This window comes from Fistularia commersonii, chromosome 14 (genome assembly GCF_037954325.1).
Source record: "Fistularia commersonii isolate RoL2024-O1a breed Wild chromosome 14, RoL_Fcom_v1.0, whole genome shotgun sequence".
Lineage (NCBI taxonomy): Eukaryota > Metazoa > Chordata > Actinopteri > Syngnathiformes > Fistulariidae > Fistularia > Fistularia commersonii.
Genome location: NC_141297.1, coordinates 186,625 through 204,575, shown reverse-complemented (window position 1 = coordinate 204,575; position 17,951 = coordinate 186,625). Strand labels below are relative to the sequence as shown.

Below are 17,951 nucleotides of genomic sequence, written 5' to 3'. Positions count from 1 at the left end.
TGCGGCCGGACCGGGCCTGGTGGACCGGGCCTGGTGGACGCTCTCTGAACTTTGGGGTCAGATGATCCTTCACCAGGTCATGCCACCACAGCTCTCCCACTGGGCTTGTAAGAGGGCGCCGAACTGGTCGGCAGACGGCGTTGCCTCGACACGAGCCGTCCACGGCCGAGGACCCGCCGACGGGGTATTTGCCTGCTTTGAGCTACAAACATGGTGGGCACAGAAATGGGTTCGTGTGAGGGTGAAGACCCAAATCAGCAGGCCTGCGAGGGGATCGGACTTCCCTCAGACATGTTGGCGTTGCAGAGCCCGCTGAGGACGAACTCAAACACGTGTGTTTGCACCAGCAAATACACGTCACCAACAGCCGCTGGAAAAGAGTAGGGTGGGACACAGGAAATAGCATGAGACGGCAGGAACCGATAAGGAGGGAGAGGGCAACCCTGACAAACTGCGCCGTTCCGATCTGATCCGTGCAAATAACGGCGACGCCGCTTGTCCTCCGTGTTGGGGGGGGGCCTTCTGCGGAAAAACGAGACAGAATAAATGCCGTAACTTTTAAAGAATCTTTGACTTCCTGTCAACCGGTAACACCGCCCCCCTCCGGCAGCCGCTCAGAGGCAAACCCCGTCACAAGCGCAAAACACACCGCCACCCAACGAAGTGGTGAAGGAACACCAACAGAAGGATATCAGAGTAACACTGAGACAGGAGACACTCCGAGGGAAAGGAAGAGTGCTCCAGGCACAATATGAATCCACCGTGAGAGGTAAAAGAAGCCCACGTTTGGAACAGAAGGATGCAGTTTCTGTATGCGTTGGTGTGGTGTGTGAATCGTGCAGGCCCCTGTGTGATTGGGTCGCTCCTGAACCCCCCTGCACGCAGTGTGGGCCCAGGCGTTGAGTGTGCGTGTGCGTGTGCGCGCCGGAAGGGCCGGACGTAGTTGTGTTGCAATCCTGCGGAGGGCTTGACCTTTGACCTGCTTGTTACATTCCAGAGGCTCGCCTTGCAGCAGCAGCAGCAGCAGCGGAGCAGCGCAGCACAGCAGCCCCGCAGCAGCCCCGCAGCAGCCCCGCACAACCGCACTCACACCGCCTGAGAACCGCGCACAGACGATGCGTGTTCGGCTCGTGTAGCAGCAGGAAGTGGCCCCCGGTCCGAACCGACACCCGCCGCCCGCAGCCGCTTCTTCCAGGAGCCCAAGACACGCTTCGTTCGGGGCGAACCGAGCCGAGAAGGACGCGTCGGAGGTTAGCGGTTTTTCCCCGTCTCAGCGCCCGCGTCTGGAGGCTGCCCGGCGGACAGAGAGCACCGAGCGGCGGAACCGGAGCCGAGGACATGAAGGACAAACAGAAGCGGAAGAAGGAGCGGACCTGGGCGGAGGCGGCTCGGATGGTAAGCCGCCGGGAGACGCGCTTCTATCGACGAGGGTTGTTTGGACACCCACCCCCCACACCCCCGACCCCAGCCCGGTCCCCGCTATGACAACAGCTAGCTGGGAAACGTCGCCCGGCCGGACCGGGCCGCCGGGTGTAGCCGCCGGGGAGGCCGGGTGTAACGCCGGGGCGGCGGGTTGTAGCCGCCGGGGCAGCCCGCACCTCCCCGGCGTGTGCCCCCGACCGCGGTCGGAAAGTGGGGCTACGCAGGAGGCTAGCTCCGGCTAGCATGCTAACAGCCCGCTGCCGTGTTGTGAGCTCTTTGTTTGCTAGGCAGCGGTGTGTATAGCTAGCGACGGAGCCTATTTCACCCACCTACTTTTCGCAAATGTTGATTTTTACATCAAATTGATGACACATACGGGCGTTCTGACGCCGTATGACAACAAGCTGCCTCAAATTAGACTCAAAACGATCATTTTCAGACCCGCTTGTTGTCTGAGTAGCTAGTTTAGTTGACCGTCGTGGACGCTAACATGGTCCCAGCTAGCTGCTAATTGGCGTCACTAGCCCCACGTCCTCAGCTCTCCTGCTGGAATAAACCTGCAGGCATGCAGAGCCTTTTCTTACAATCTCAACCAAATGTGGTCAACAAGGATGGCTTAAAGTCTGCGCTGATAATATGCTCCTTAAGTAGGTAACGGGCTAAGTGGCCACAGTGCTGGGGTGAATCCTCTTCATTTGTAAGACCAATAAAATATGATAAAGATCATCGAGTAATGTGAAGTATGTCCAGCATAGCTATGGTTTTATTCTGCGCTTGAGCGGCGCTGGTTCTCCAGGCACTTGCCTGGCCGAACAGGGCCTGCCTTCCTCTCCTCCAGCTGCTTCACAACATGAAACCATTGCTGGCATGGCAAGTACAATCAAAATGTCCAGTTTTCAACAGAGAACCGCAGCGAACAACTTTGGCCTCGTCTGCGGTGTGTTCGTAGGAACGAGTGTTTAACCGTTCCTTCCATTCATTGAAAGGATGCAGCACTTACACGTGGCTTCGTCTTTTGAAAGAACTCTGCTTTTTTTTTTAAAAAAAAAAAAAGTATGCCGTTTGCAAATGAAGCTCAAGAGCGAGGTTTCTGTTGATCTGTGCAGCTGTGTTTCTCCTCAGCTCTGCTCTTCTGCACGTCAGCTCAGAGCCTTTGCATTGCATATTTCCCCAAACATGCTCCCCTCTGAGCAGGCATTCGCACCTACTACTCTACTACTCCAGGGTCCAGGTGGCAGTAAGACCTTACCTGCTGGCAGTTCACTAACAAAATATCAGGGCACTGAGTGCTTTGATTGCTAGGTAACAGACTATCTAACCCAACAATGAATACAGTTTGACCGGCCGACTCCGGACGCGTTACCCACGTGTGCAGTAAGTGCACACCGGTTCCTGGATTGACTTCAGCGACCGACCGTTACCCGTATGTCCACGGTTTGCATGTTCTCTCTGTCTGGGTCTGCACGGGTTCTCTCTGGCCTCTCTCTCCCGCTGTGCCGTCACACACTGGAGGTTCATGAAGTCTTTAAAGCAGTGGTCCCCAACCTTTTTGTCGCTGTGGACCGGTCAACGCTTCACAGTTTTACTGCAGACCAGGGGATGTGGGGCTGCGCGGTACATGTAGATTGCGACTATAATAATAAACGTGAATCCAATGCGTGGATCCACCTTTTCCCCTTCGAAAAGAACTTTTACGTCTGTTGTCTGTTTTTTACTCATTTTACTAGCTTGTGGATTACGTTTTTGGCACTCAAGTGACAAGAGATTTAACTGAGAAATTCTGGTCATTTCTCAAAATAAAAGATTTCTCAAAATAAAGATTGTTCAGATTCGGATAATAAATCCAACAAAAATTACGGATTGTTTCTTGTGCGGACCGGTACCGGTTGGCAGCCCAGGGGTTGAGGACCGCTGGTCTTAGGTTTCCATAGGTGTGAAGAAGAGAGCGGCTGTCTCTATACTTGACCCGGTGATGGATAGGTGACTGGTTTAGGTAAAACTCCACCTCATGTCCAGGGCATGCTGGGATTAGCTCCAGCCCCTCCCCCGTGACCCCAGGTGCACGACAAGCGGTGCAGACAATGAGTATTACCCATTGGTAATTACTCACCGACAAGACTCTCGCGTATTCGTCTTCGTCGGCATATAACCGAGAGAAGCAAAATGTATGAATATGCTGGTGTCTTAGAAAAGGCGGACCAGTACCAATACTTGTATGTTCAAATAAAGCGTGCTCTCGAAAGCAGAAAAGGGAAGAATGGGGTTGCCAAACTGTATTGGTAGTATCAGTGCATCATCCTGTCCCAGTATTTGACTCGATGTCGCTGGATAAGAAGATTTTTGCCCCTCACTGATGAAGACCGTCGGAACAACAACCCGCTTCCTCCTTGGCATCGCTACGTATCCGCTGATAGCTGTCCGGCGGTGTCTCACCCGGGAGCCCGTCTGGAGAATGTGGACTCCTAGGTTTGTCATGAACCTGAAAGCAGCCCGCGAGGTTAGCTGCGCTGTGACGGAAAGGGCCAATAGCACCGGATATGTGGAGAAACTCACAGGAAGTAGGAATTTGCTAGAAGTGTCAGTGGGTGTTTTTTTTTCTTTTACGGCCGGAGCGATCAGCTGGCAGTGAAATGATTCCAGGAATCTGCTTCGGCAAAAGAGCGGTTGCAGCTTCGTGTGGACGGATGGTGTGTTCATAGCGGACTATTCAGTTGTCTTCGGCAGCAGTAACACCCGTGAACGAGCGCACAGAGGTGAAACAAATTAGGAAAAAGAATTGAACTTTGCTAATAGCCAGACTCATTTTGGTGTCTTTGCCCAACCCTGTCTTTGTCCCTGGTTGCAGCTCCACACGGGCCCCCTTATGAGGGCCAGCTGCCGGACTTGGATGCTGCCGACATTGTTTTGGTGTTAGTAAATACTTCTACTTTACTACTGAGGCTTCAGTGGCCGGTGGATTTTCCTGAGGTTTGATGATTCAAGAAGTGCAATCGTGCCTTTGCGGCGCTGGAATGGAGCTCGGCCTCTCTGCTTGTCTCGGTTGTCTTCACTCGTTAAGACCCAAGTTTCTTTTTGTAGTCAAATAACTTCTCTGTGTTGCAGGTTTTGGAGAACTTCTCAGATGCTCCCATGACTCCGAAACAAATCCTGCACGTCATCCAGACCAAGGGGCTGAAGGAGATGCGGTCAGAGACACACAAACACACACACAATCTTGCACACTGCATTTAGAGCTGAATTCCCCCTTATTTTCTCAAAAGACCTCTTGAGGAAACGTTTTCAATAACTTTAAGAATGGGAGGAAGATGTCGAATCACTTGCTTTTCAAACAAAACATCTGATGCAAAATAGCCTAGTTTTTGAGAAGGACCTTCCATAATGGCCCAATTTACACAAACCACCGCACCTCCTCCAGTCAGTCCTGGAGGAGTCTGCCACAATCCTTGGCATGCCGGTCCTTCATTCTAAAACATCTTGAACTTGCTAAAGGAGGGAATCGTACATTATGTCTGCAAAGTCACGCACGCCGCGGCGCTCATTTAATCTGGTCACAGCAACTGGACCCCTCCGGTGTCCTGAAGACTTCTGGCCTCCACGGAGGGAGTCAGAGAAGAGCCAGACGAGGCCCTTCCCACCTTGAGAATAGAGCAGTGGTTGAGCAGAGAAGGCACAATCCCAGATGTTTGCCTTGTGGATTAAGATTATCAGACTGTTTGCACTCAATCAGTCATTTTTTTATGAGGTCTGAAGAGGTCGGCTCTCACGTCTGTCCTTTTCCATTGAATAATTTCCCAAATCCCTGACCTTCCTCTGGACCCTGGCTGAGTACTGAATGAAACAGTGATGTCTCTCCAGATAGGCGGCTCCAGGAGTGGCGTGTGAATACTTTTCAGCCTCCGCGGTCCTCCATGGCCAGCTGTTGAGAAAATGCAAATGTCTAAAAATTGCACTCTCTGGAAACTTTTCGACACCGTCATCGCCTCTGTCCTCTGGCTTGGATTAAGAAAAAGTTGTTCTGCGATGAATTGTCTATCTGCAGCTAATCAATGTTGAAACCAAATATTTGTTCTCACTTTTACATGGCTGTGAATACACTAGAAACAGCACAAATCATCCTAATCTGTGTGTCTAACAATCTTTTATTTGCCCATCTATGGCCCTGTCCACCTGCTGCTGCCGCCCTCAACAGGAGGTAAGATGTGTGTGTGTGTGTGTGTGTGTGTGGTCCTAGACGTTGTGTAATTAGCTAAATTGCTGGGCAATTAGTTTTTACGTGGGGCCATATTAGAGACCTGAACGTGTCGGAGGGCTGAAACCAATGAGAACCGAAAAGCAACACACTTGTAGAACATGAAGGGAATTAAATATTGTTCATTCATGTGCTGATGGACCTCATGTGGGCTGGACAGGATCCCCAAAGGGCCCCATGGGGCCCCTGGGCCATAAATTGCCCGGGTACAGGTGAAATGTACAGGTGAGGTTTTGGGGTTTTTGGATGGATCCAAGGGAGACGAGCTTCATGTCCTCATAGAGCTCATCAGGAGCCCAGCTGGGCGACCATCAGTGCAAGCAGTGTTCTGAGGTGTGGGAGGGTCAGGTGGTGTGTTCCCCTCAGAAGATCATCAACGACACAGATCACACGCAGTGCCTGACCGACCGTTGGCCTCGTACGGCCTGGTCAGGGGCGGAGGTTGTCAGCACTTCCTGGATGTCTTCGGTAACCTGATGGAGACCAGACCGGTTCCCATGGCGATCTGGGTTGCATCATGTTATGAGAGGACTTGGAACCGTTCGGAAGCCACACTAAAAGGTCATATTAGATCACGGGGAAGAAAAGTTTGTCACCTTAAGAAACAGCAAATGACCTGAAGAATATCCCTCAGTGTTGAGGTTAGGACTCATGAAATGTCTAGAAATCAGATGAAGAATTAGAAAACTGTTGAAAAAGTAGTGATGGGCTAAGGTGGGCCTCTGCTTTTAGCTTCCAGCCACGCAAAGTTGTATCTTTATCAATACACTCCTTTCTGCATCAGACACTGACCTCCCTCACCAAATCGTGTGTGTGTGTGTGTGTGTGTGTGTGTGTGTGTGTGTGTGTGTGTGTGTGTGTGTGTGTGTGTGTGTGTGTGTGTGTGTGTGTGTGTGTGTGTGTGTGTGTGTGTGTGTGTGTGTGTGTGTGTGTGTGTGTGTGTGTGTGTGTGTGTGTGTGTGTGTGTGTCCCCGCCCGCAGTGGTACGGCTCCTCTGGCCTGCCTGGTCACCATGCTGCACTCCCAGGTTCGAGGAGACAGAGTCAAGAACAGCATCTTCTTTAAGCTTCCTGGAAGGATGAGCCTCTTCACTCTGAAGGTACGTGAGCGCTGTCAGCTTCCCTCCTGGTCCGTCCGTCCATCTGTCCTTGCTTCAGCTGACAGGCCTGTGAGCTTCTCCTCAAACCCTTCAAGTAACTGCCCATCATGAACAGTTTGTATTGAACTGTCTTCCTGCTGGGTCTCGCCTGACCTCTATGGCCACATTGTGCTCTGGCGGCACCGGGGTCAGCGTGCAGGGCCTTCGTACCCGTGCAGGGCCTTCGTACCCGTGTCTCTGACATCATGCACACCGCACTTTCAAACTACTTCTTATTTTGACCCTGTTTTCTTCACTATGTTAAACTCATGTAATCTGTAAAGCCTTCATTGCACAATATTTGAATGTGCCGGTGACACAATAACTCAGTCGAAGAAACTTCGATAAAAGACTTGTCAAGAGTTGGATGTACAAGACGTGTAATTGAAGAAGTTCATGTCACTGGAAAGACTTCGATCTCTCATGCTGTGTGTGGTCCTGTGTGTGTGTTCGCTGTTAATGGCGTGTAGAAGAACGCCCTCCAGTGGACAAAGACCACGGCAGAGTCGGAGACGCCGGCAGAGGTTTCGGGCGGCGGTGCGACCACAGCCTCCGGCGGCAGCAACCCGGTGGCCGGCTCGTCCGTGGCTTCGGTCGGCCCGACGGAGACCACGGAGCAGGAGAGCTGCGACTCGGTGGAGACCACCGCGGCCGCCAGCGGCGATAACGATGGTAAGGCAGCGCAAGACGCAATCTGATTCCAAAATCCGTCTGGTTTTCACACCTCCCGGAAAACATTCACGAAGACCGAAAAGGGGGAATGTCCCAAAGCTCAGGCGGGCCGATTTGTGTTTGTGTATCACGGCCCCGCTGGACCTACCTGGGGTTCCAGGTGGCTTCCTTCCCCTGCGTGGTTCGCCGGCTGGGGTTGGGACTGCGTCTGGCCATTTTTATGATGGGATGATCTCCGTCAGTGATCATTTCCTGTTATGGTCAAGAAGTACAAATGAAGCGCTGAAAAGTGCCCCCTTTGGGGCAAGTGTTAGGGGAGGGGTTTTCTGGGCCTGGTGCAGGTATTTCCATGCTGAACAAGGTGTTTCCCCGTCTTTATCGGGTTCCCATGTGAGACAAAGACCTAGAACGTCTGGTATCGAACCATCTTTCAATGCAATATTATGAGGGAGCCCAAGAATCTGAAAACATGGCAAGCCAGTGAAATAGTTGGCTTTTAGTTGAATATTGTCTTTATTTGTACTGTAGAATTGTGATTTCCTGGAGGGCCTGGTCTGCGCCTGACTTCAGTTGTATACATGTGGAGGGAGTACTTGCATTTCTGCTGGGTGTGTGTGCGCGTGTGACACAGAGTAACTCGAAGTGTGTCTTTGTGTGCTTGCAGCCTCGGTGGATGAGAGTTCATCCTGCGCTTCCTGCTCCACGGAGCTTCAGGCTCCCAGCAACCAGCCCCAAACCCGGCTGAGCAGAGCAGCGGGCCAGCAGGGACGCAGCGATGCACAGCAGACCCAGAACGTCCAGCATGCCCAGACCAGACTGAGCCGTTCCAGACAGGTCAGTACCGGCGGGGTGAACAGAATCGCTGCTCTGGCAGCCCCCGTCCCCGAAGGCTCTTCCTGCTCCTCGCGGGATGTGCTTACGGATGCGTACGTCTCCCTTCATTTGCTGTGTGTTTTGGTCCTTCTCCTGGAAGCTGAAGTCCTTGAAGCACCAGTAGATCAGCAGCGCTGCAAACAGCAGGGCCGGCGGTTAGCTCAATCTCCAAAGCCTGGAAAGAAGCGGCGGTATTTGAGTTGATGATGGTAACCACGGGGATACAGGGACACTCACACACTTCATCCCTTCATCATGTAGCTCACTCCATGTTTGTTGAATCCAGAGGTGGAAAGCAAGGCTGTTACAGCTGTATTTTACATATATATATATACACACACAGTGGTATGAAAAAGTTTGGGCACCCCTGATCATTTTCCTTTATAAATCATTGGTTGTTTGTCTCAGCAATTTCAGTTAAATATATCATATAGCAGTCAAACATGGTGATATTTGAGAAGTGAAATGAAGTTTATAGGATTTACGGAAAGTGAGCAATAACTACTTCAACAAAAGAAGGTAGGTGCATAAATTTGGACACCCTTGTTGTTTTATTGATTTGAATACTTTTAGCACTAATTATTTGAACACAAAATTAGTCTGGTAAGCTCATTGACCCTTGACCTACCTACACTGGTGAAGCCAATCATGAGAAAGGGTATTTAATGTGGCCAGTTGCTCTCCTCTTTGCATCTTCTCTGAAGAGTGGCAACATGGGAGCCTCAAAACAACTGTCAAATGACCTGAAAACAAAGATTGCCCAACATCATGGTTTAGGGGAAGGATACAAAAAGCTAGCTCAGAGATTTCAGCTGTCAGTTTCCACTGTGAGAAACACAGTGAGGAAATGGAAGACCACGGGCACAGTTCTAGTTAAGGCCCGGAGTGGCAGGACAAGAAAAATCTCAGATAAGCAGAGGCGAAGGATGGTGAGAACAGTCAAACTCAACCCACAGACCAGCTCCAAAGACCTACAACATGATCTTGCTGCAGACGGGGTCACTGTGCATCGTTCAACTATTCGGCGCACTTTGCACAAGGACATGCTGTATGGGAGAGGAATGCGGCAGAAGCCTTTTCTGCGCACACGCCACAAACAGAGTCGTGCTAGTTATGCTTTAGTTATGCTAAAGCAAATTGGGACAAGACAGCTTCATTTTGGAATAAGGTGCTGTGGAAACTGATGAAACTAAAATTGAGTTATTTGGACATAACAAGGGGCGGTATGCATGGCGGAAGAAGAACACAGCATTCCAAGAAAAACACTTGCTACCCACAGTAAAATATGGTGGTGGTTCCATCATGCTGTGGGGCTGTGTGGCCAGCGCAGGGACGGGCAACCTTGTTAAAGTTGAGGTTCGCATGGATTCCAGTCAGTATCAGCAGATACTTACCAACAATGTTCAAGAATCAGTGACAAAGTTGAAGTTGCGCCGGGGCTGGATACTTCAACAACACAACGACCCTAAACACTGCTCAAATTCTACTAAGGCATTCATGCAGAGGAACAAGTACAACGTTCTGGAATGGCCGTCTCAGTCCCCAGACCTGAATATTATTGAAAATCTGTGGTGTGATTTAAAGCGGGCTTTCCATGCTCGGAAACCATCAACTGAACTGGAGATGTTTTGTAAAGAAGAATGGTCAAAGATACCTTCAACCAGAATCCAGACCCTCACTGGAAGCTAAAGGAAGCGTTTAGAGGCTGTTATTTTAGCAAAAGGAGGATCTACTAAATATTGGTGTCATTTTTCTGGTGGGGTGCCCAAATTTATGCACCTGCCTACTTTTGTTTAAGTAATTATTGCACACTTTCTGTAAATCCTACAAACCTCATTTCATTTCTCAAGTTTCACTGTGTTTGTCTGCTATATGATATATTAAACTGAAATTGCTGAGACAAACAACCGATGATTTATAAAGGAAAATGATCAGGGGTGCCCAAACTTTTTCAGATGACTATATATGTTGTTTCACAAGATATTTCACCTCTTTTCCTGTGGAAGTTCATTCGTACCACCAGAAGGAGCAGCACCTCTTGACCTGCTCTCACCCGCCGTCACCTTCACCAAAGAAAAGAAAGCGTTGCCTTTCATTGGCCAGCGTTGGCTTTCCACCAGAGAGTCGACTGCAAAATGATAGTCAACTGAAGTGAGACCTCGGGGCTCCTTCTCATAGGTTGGGAAAGTGTTGCCATAGAGTTCAGCGTTTAGCGTGCCATTTTTCATCTAAAGAAAGAGGTTAGCCGCTAACCGAAGCTTCAACAATATCTTCTATTAGTTGATCTGCTGCCAAAGTGGTCAGTGGTTCATTTCTTTAATCTCTCCATCCTTCAACCGTGTGGACATCACACACATTTATACTTGATGCTCCCTGGTCTACCAACGCTCCGGCCCCGCTGCTCCGTTTGAAAATCTAGAAGTTTGCCAGCCCCCGGTCTATCCTGTCTGCCCATCACACTCACTCACACACACACACACACACACACACACACGGCAGCTACATAGCATTAACCTGGCCTCTGCACCGGGCTTTAACTGTGCTGTAAAACCGTGCCTGCAGAAACATCAGCCTCGGGATGTACGAGTCCGTCACATTGCAGAGATTCACGGACGTGGCGTCAGCTCCGTGAGGAACGTCGGCTAGCACGTCCTAAACATTCCATCTTCATCTCCAGAGAGACGCCTCGTCCCTGATGCCGATTTAGCTGCAGGACCGCCGGCTCTTCGGCTGACCTTGTTGGCTGTGTGTGTTTACAGTCCGGCAGGCAGAGGAAGAAGTCAGTCATGATGCCCCGTGTTGTCCTCACCCCGCTGAAGGTCAACGGCGAGCACGTGCCCTCAGGTAGGTCACCCCCTGTCTTGGCGGTAACACCTCTGCCCTTTCCCTAGAAGACAGCAGTAGGAGTGCAGTCAGAAGCTGGTGACCGCGGCTCGAACCCAACCGGCCCGCACCGCGTATCCCAGGCAACGGCGCCGGAAGGCACCGCGTGAACGCCTGCCTTTGTCAGACCTCTGAGGCTACGCTGCAGCCGAGCTTAGCTTTGTGACTTGGAAGATAGCAGTGTTTGTGTGTGTGTGTGTGTGTGTGCGTGCGTTGGCATTGCTTGCCAGTGCTGGATGGACCTCCCTTTGTGTTCATAGGGTCTTCACTGTCGAGTGCCTCCAGAATGTCCAGCAGATGGGGCAGAAACAAAGGTCACAGTGTCCCGGGTTCAGACTCGAGTTCATTGGTGCAAATTAGTAACACGGAGTGAGTGAGAGCCGATGATCAGGGTGGGAAGAAATGAGAGTAAACAGCAGGACTGGTGGGTTCTCCAGGAAAAAGAAGCACAGCTGACGTCCCCCACGGTCCGCACTCTGAAGAGTAAACTATATCTCAGATGAAACGTGGTTAATCCTGTGTGCTCATCCCAGAGGATGACCTTCAGCTGCGGTCGAGGTGGGCTCAGATGATGCTCCACCATGTGTCCTGGGACCAGGTGGAGCCGCTGTGTGGAGAAACCGCTTCTCCATGAGCCTCCAGATGAGTAAAAGGAGTTTTCTTCTTCTGCTGCGACAGGGCCCATGAAGAGGAGTCGAGGAGGGGTGGACGTGGACTTTGAAACGCCGGGCTCCATTTTGGTCAACACCAACATCCGGGCTCTCATCAACGTGCGGACCTTCTCAGCCTTCCCCGTTCCCTCCCAGCAGCAGCTGCTGCAGCTGCTGCCGGAGGTGGACCGCCAGGTAACCTTCATGTCTCTTCCTGCATCACAAACCCCTCTTTGGCAAATCCTTCTCCGCTTCTGCTGGATGCGGTTCGGACGAAGAGCTGCGGAGCTCAGCCGGCTCGAGTTTCACAGCAGCCCTTTGTGATGCGCCGGACGGCAGCGCCCGGTGGAGCTCTGCAGGACGGGCGGATCGCTCTCGCTCCGACGGGTCTGGTTCCTTCACGGCTCCCGGCTCCGAGCTGCTCAAGGTCCGGTTTGACCTCGTCCTCTCCGGCCCGGAGGCACCAAGCCCATCTGAAGTGTGCGCCGTCCGACCGGAGCGCGTGCTCTTTAGCTTTATCTGTCTTCATGTTTGGAGTGAGATCACCTGGCAGGGGTTGAGCTTTATGTCCACAAAGACCCCGAGCTCCCGCAAATACACACCCGCCTCACCTGCTGATGGCGTGGATGTCACTCCTCAGCGGGGCTTTGAGCGGTTAGCGAGGCTGCCGAGGAAACCCACGTGGAACTCTTAGAGCCCAGAAGGTCCCTTTGACATCTTTATATTGCAACACCATGATGCCAAACCCCATAAAAATTGAAAAATATTGATTAAATATCACATTTAAATTCACAAGAGATATTTAGATATTTCATAATAACCAATGAAATATTACTTGAAAAGGATTTGTCTGTTCCGAGGTGGACGGTGTCGACTCATGAAGGAGGATGGATGGATTGGAATAGACATTGAGATTGTTCAGAAGACACACACACACACACACACACACACGCACACCTGATGTCCAGTGGTTCTCCTGCTTTCTTCATCAGCCGTGTCTGTACGCCTCTTCTCTCCACGCAGATCGGACCCGACGGCATGGCCCGGCTCAGCACCTCGGCCCTCAACAACGAATTCTTCACCCACGCCTCCCAGAGCTGGAAGGAGCGCCTAGCAGAAGGTAAATGGTCCACAGGTCCTGCTGCACTGTGCCTGCTGGATGACAAGAGCTGGTGTTTGGAGGTTCACCTGATTCCTGAGGTCAGGTGCAGCTGACCTTTGTCTTTGTGAGCTATTTGTGAAACTCCTGGAATGATGTGAAGGTCACCTCCGTGAGCTCCTTCACAAACTTCACCCGTTTGACGTTTACAGGCGAGTTCACCCACGAGATGCAAGTGCGTTTCCGACAGGAGATGGAGAAGGAGAAGAAGGTGGAGGCGTGGAAGGAGAAGTTCTTTGAAGAATACCACGGACAGAAGTAAGAAGGCACTCGGTCGCTCGCGCCTCCGCGTGCTTCGGTCAAACCCGATCCCAGAGAGCTGATCCGTGATCCGTCCCCGCAGGTCCGGACTGACGAGAGAGGAGTCGCTCAAGCTCACCATGAAGGAGGCCGGAGACGTTCCCACCAGCGTGTTGGACAGCGACGTCGCCGTGGTGACCGCCGGCACGCCCAAGCGCCGCAGCGTGGGACGGCGTCGGAGAGACGGTCGCATCAGGAGACGCACCCGGGCCGACCTGCGGCGGCGGGCCCGCCGGACCCTCTGCAAGACGGCGCCCGCGACCCTGCCGTCGGCGGAGGCGGCGGAGGACAGCGCCTCCCAGGACACCTCCGCCGTGTCCCTGGGCTCCCCCGCGTCCGAAAACACCGTCGTCCAGGGAGAGGTGGTGCTCCAGGCCGACTGCGGCATGGACATCCCCGTGGAGAGCGCCGCCGCCGCCGCCGCCGCCGAGCCCAAGTCCTCTCCGGCCCCCGAGCCCGTCCTGCTGCCGGCCCCCGCCCCGACCCCCACCCCGAGCTCCGTCCCCAGCCCCGCCTCCGTCAGCGCCAACGAGGAGCATCAAGTCACGGCCCGGCTCCTGACGGAGGAGACGGCGCCGGCCCTGGCCTCCACGTCCTCCCCTTCGTCGTCCTCGTCCTCCTCCTCGTCCGCCTCCTCGCCTTCGTCCTCCCCGTCCTCGCCCTCGGACCGACAGGGAGCTTTTACCGCCGGCTTGGACTCCTCGTCGTCGTCGTCGTCCGCCTCGTCCAGCGCGGCGGTGGCCGCCGACCCCCTGGACGACGCCGCCTCGGTCGTCACCTCCGTCACGGGCGGCACGGCCACCAGCAGCCGGGAGAGCAGCCCCTCGGCCAGCCCGGCCACCCCGCCCGCGCCCAGCTCCCAGCTCAAGGAGCAGAAGAGGAGGCCGGACGAAACGCCGGCCTTCTCCAGCTCCCCCGAAAAGAGGCCGCGGCTCAACGACCGTCAGTCCTTTCGTACCACAATCGACTGTGTCCATTCGGAGAAGCCGCAGCCGACAACCGAGGAGCCCAAGGTGCCTCCAATCCGGGTAAGAGCTCCGCCGTCCGTTCTGCCGGCCGCTTCCGGGCCGCCGTCCCAGGCTCACTCTGCTTTGTCTCCGTCAGATTCAACTGTCCAGAATCAAACCTCCCTGGGTCAAAGGCCACTCCACCTACCAGATCTGCCCGCGGATTGTGCCTCCCGGCGAAGGGTCGCGGCGCTCGGGGACGGGGGGGGCGCGCACCCTGGCGGACATCAAGGCCCGCGCCCAGCAAGCCCGCGCCCAGCGGGAGGCCGCTGCTGCTGTTGCGGCCTCTGGCGACGGGTCCGGGCCGGCCGGGGTTGGGCTGCGGCCTGCTGCTGGGCTACCGGATAGCAACAACCGACGACGAGCGCGAGAGCACCCAGGACCTATCGAGCCCGGAGGAGGAGGAGGAGGAGGAGGAGGAGGAGGAGGAGGAGGAGGAGGAGGAGGAGGTGGAAGAAGGGGAGGTGGTGGGCTGGAAGAGCAGGGACCATCTGCAGACACTAATTCGTCTGGAACACAACTACAGCCTGTGAGCGTGGTGGCCACTCGCCTGCCCTCCTCGTCCTTGTCGGCCCCCCCCCTCCTCGGGCCCTTCGGAGCCCCCGCGGACCTCCAGTCCCCCTCCCAAGGCCGAGGAGGCGGCCGGAACCGACCTCTCCAACGGCCCGGCGGGGAAACCAGACCACTCTTGCTCCTCGGAAGCCGACGGCGTATCTGAACACGGGGCGGCGCCGGCGGCCAGGTCTAGCGCGTCGCCGGAGGCGGCCGCCACCCCGGGGGCCGCCGGTCAGGGACCCGCCAGGCCCCCCCTGGCCCCGACCTCCATCCCCGACTCGCTCCCTCGGTTCGGGGCTCAGGGCGTCGACGTCACCCAGAAACTGGCCGGCTCCTGTCAGCAGAACGAACACGGGAAGGAGGCGGCTCCGGGGGGCATCATCCAGCACGGCTCCCACCACGCGGCCCCCCAGGAGCCCCGCTGCCCCTCGGCCTCGGCCAAAGTGGCCCCGGCGCCCCCGGCGGACAGGGCGGAGAAGGAGGACGAGGCCGGCGCCCACAGCGACTCCACGGACACGGCCTCGGACTGCGAGACCGAGGGCCAGGCGGACGAGCGGCGGCGGCCCGACTCCGAGTGGGGCCCCCCGCCCGGCCCCCGCAGGACCGGCCAGCAGGTCATCTGCAGCCAGCAGCCGGTCATCCAGGGCCCCCAGTCCGGCCGCCAGGGTCAGACGGTCATCCAGCCCTGCTTTAACGGGGCGCCCCCCCCCCCAGCACGGCAGGCTCCCCTCCCAGGACCACTCCCCTCACGCGTCCGGCCCCCCGCAGGCGCCCAGGGACGCGGCCTACGTGGTCCGAGTGGAGCCCGGAAGTTACTGCCGGCTCCCCCGGCAGAGCTCCGCCGACGAGGAGTGCGGACGGTCCAAGGGCCCCCTCGGGCCCCCCGCGGGGGCCGCGTCCAAGAGGCCCGGCCCCTCCGCCCGGCCGGTGTCCAGCGTGGAGGCCAACAACCCGCTGGTCACGCAGCTGCTGCAGGGCAGCCTGCCTCTGGAGAAGGTGCTGCCGGCGCACTCCGGCACCAGGCTGGAGATCAGCCGGCTGCCGGGGCCCCAGGGAAGGCCCCCGTCGGGGAGGAGCCCCGAGCCCGGGCCCCCCGCCCAGAGCGGGGCGTCTCCGAAGGGCTGTCCCGTTTCCTGCGTGATGGAGGCTCCGGCTCCGCCCCAGCACCAGGCCCCGCAGGTTCTGGGTGCCTCGCAGGTTCTGGGGGCCCCTCAGGCCCTGGGGGCCGTCCCCGTGATCACTTCTCTGCCCGCGTCTTCATCCTCCTCCGCCTCCGGCTCCTCTTCCTCCAGGAGCAGATGTGACCCCGGCTTTCAGACCACGCCGGAGCTTGCAGTGATCCGGGAGCCTCCCGGCCCCCAGCCGTCTCAGGGGGCCGCTCTGGACCGGACTCAGCCGGCTCACAGGACGCTGTCCAACGGCCCCTCGCCGCCCCACGCAGACCCCTGTCCCGCAGAGGCCGTTCCGTCTGTGAAGATCAACTGGCGCCCGCCGCCGTCCCAGCTGTCCCACCCCCAGCAGCAGCAGCAGCAGCAGCAGCAAGCGTCTCCCGCTCCGGGAGTGAAGAACGAGGCCGGCTCCAGGCCCTCCTGCCAGGCGCTGGCCAAGACCCCGTCCATCGTGCCCACGAGCGTCCCCAAGAAGGAGCCGGGGAGCGGCGTGGACGGGTACCTCAGCGGAGGGGCCATGGAGGGTCTGCTCAACATGGAGATGACTCTGGCCAGGATGGCCAAGAACGAACACGGCAAAGCTCCTTACTCGTCGGGTTCTCACGCGGCCTCCTCCTCCGTCTCCTCCCTGTCTCACCACCTGTACGGGAAGCTCCCCAAGCAGGGCGGCGGCGTGGGAGGAGTTAGCTACACCGCCAACGTGTCGGTGGTGGACAACGGCAGCTTCTCCCGCAGCATGGCGGACAGCGTGCTCCAGCTGCGGCCCCGCCTCTCCTCCGGCCAGGCCACGCTCAGCATCCAGGCCTTCGCCGACAGCGCCGCCGAGGAGGTGTCGCTCAAGTGCTCGTGCCGTCTCAAAGCCATGATCATGTGCCAGGGCTGCGGTGCCTTCTGCCATGACGACTGCATCGGGCCCTCCAAACTGTGCGTGTCCTGCCTGGTGGTCAGATAGTGGCAGACCTGCGGCGCGGCGGCGTGCAGGCGTGTACAGTATAATTGGTCTGTATTTTTTGTTGTTGAAAATCTTCAGATTTTTTTAACTGTATGGATATATTATTGCTATTATTATTATTATTATTATTATTGTTATGATTATTATTATTATTATTATTCTTGTGAATTTGGGGCATGATTGATCATAAATTGTGCCTTTTTTGTTTTCTCTCCTCAAACATTTACCTCATCTCCTCCACCCGTCTCCGTTCGGTGGCCATCATCATCATCATCTTCATCTTCATCGTCATCATTTAGTCTCTTGATTTCTCAGCAAACAGGGACTTGTTTTCTTTTTGGGCAAAAGAAATATTTTTTTAACCATTAAATTGAGTAAATGACGTAGTGATTTGTGTTTTGCGTGGTTTTCTCATCACCTTCACACCCAGTGTGTACCCTGACATGAGAAGTTCCTCTGAACAAATAAAGTGATGATTGACAGGACGGGTCCTTGAATCCTTGTCACCTTTAAACCGACCGACACGGACCAGGACCGAGACCGGGACCGAGCGGAGGGTCGGCGGTCCCTCGGACCTCCCCTCCCCTCGTGAAGGGCTGTTTGTTTTGGTCGTCAGCTGTTCCGTCGCCGTCTCTGGCGGGCGTGTCTTGCTTGGTTCCGGAGGCGGGAACCCCAGTGCAGCCCGAGAACCTGCAAAGCACCCGGCTTCCTTCCGGGGTCCTGGACCGGGACAGAAGTTCTCTGCACCGTCCGACAAACACCTCGCACCTGAACGTCCAGACCCGAGACCTGCGTGAGGGTTCCACGACCGCCGCGTCCCGAAGGCTCCTGGTTTGAGCCTCCGCCGCCGCCGACCCTTTGTATCGGAAAGAACCGGAGATCTTGGCGCTCCGGTCAGGAAGCGCGTCGGCCCACGTCCGGA

General features: G+C 55.4%; 1 protein-coding gene across 1 annotated transcript; it reads left to right on the top strand.

The window, feature by feature from the left end:
* Positions 1-644: 644 nt before the first annotated feature.
* On the top strand, positions 645-17,514 carry asxl1 (ASXL transcriptional regulator 1). Its single transcript, XM_086159361.1, is given in 14 exon segments — positions 645-769; positions 998-1,395; positions 4,525-4,608; positions 6,651-6,770; positions 7,280-7,481; positions 8,146-8,315; positions 11,114-11,198; positions 11,916-12,082; positions 12,911-13,007; positions 13,199-13,304; positions 13,390-14,374; positions 14,451-14,933; positions 14,935-15,635; positions 15,637-17,514. Coding segments are annotated over 13 exon segments (4,650 nt in total). The 5' UTR covers positions 645-769; positions 998-1,338; the 3' UTR covers positions 17,030-17,514.
* Positions 17,515-17,951: the final 437 nt, after the last annotated feature.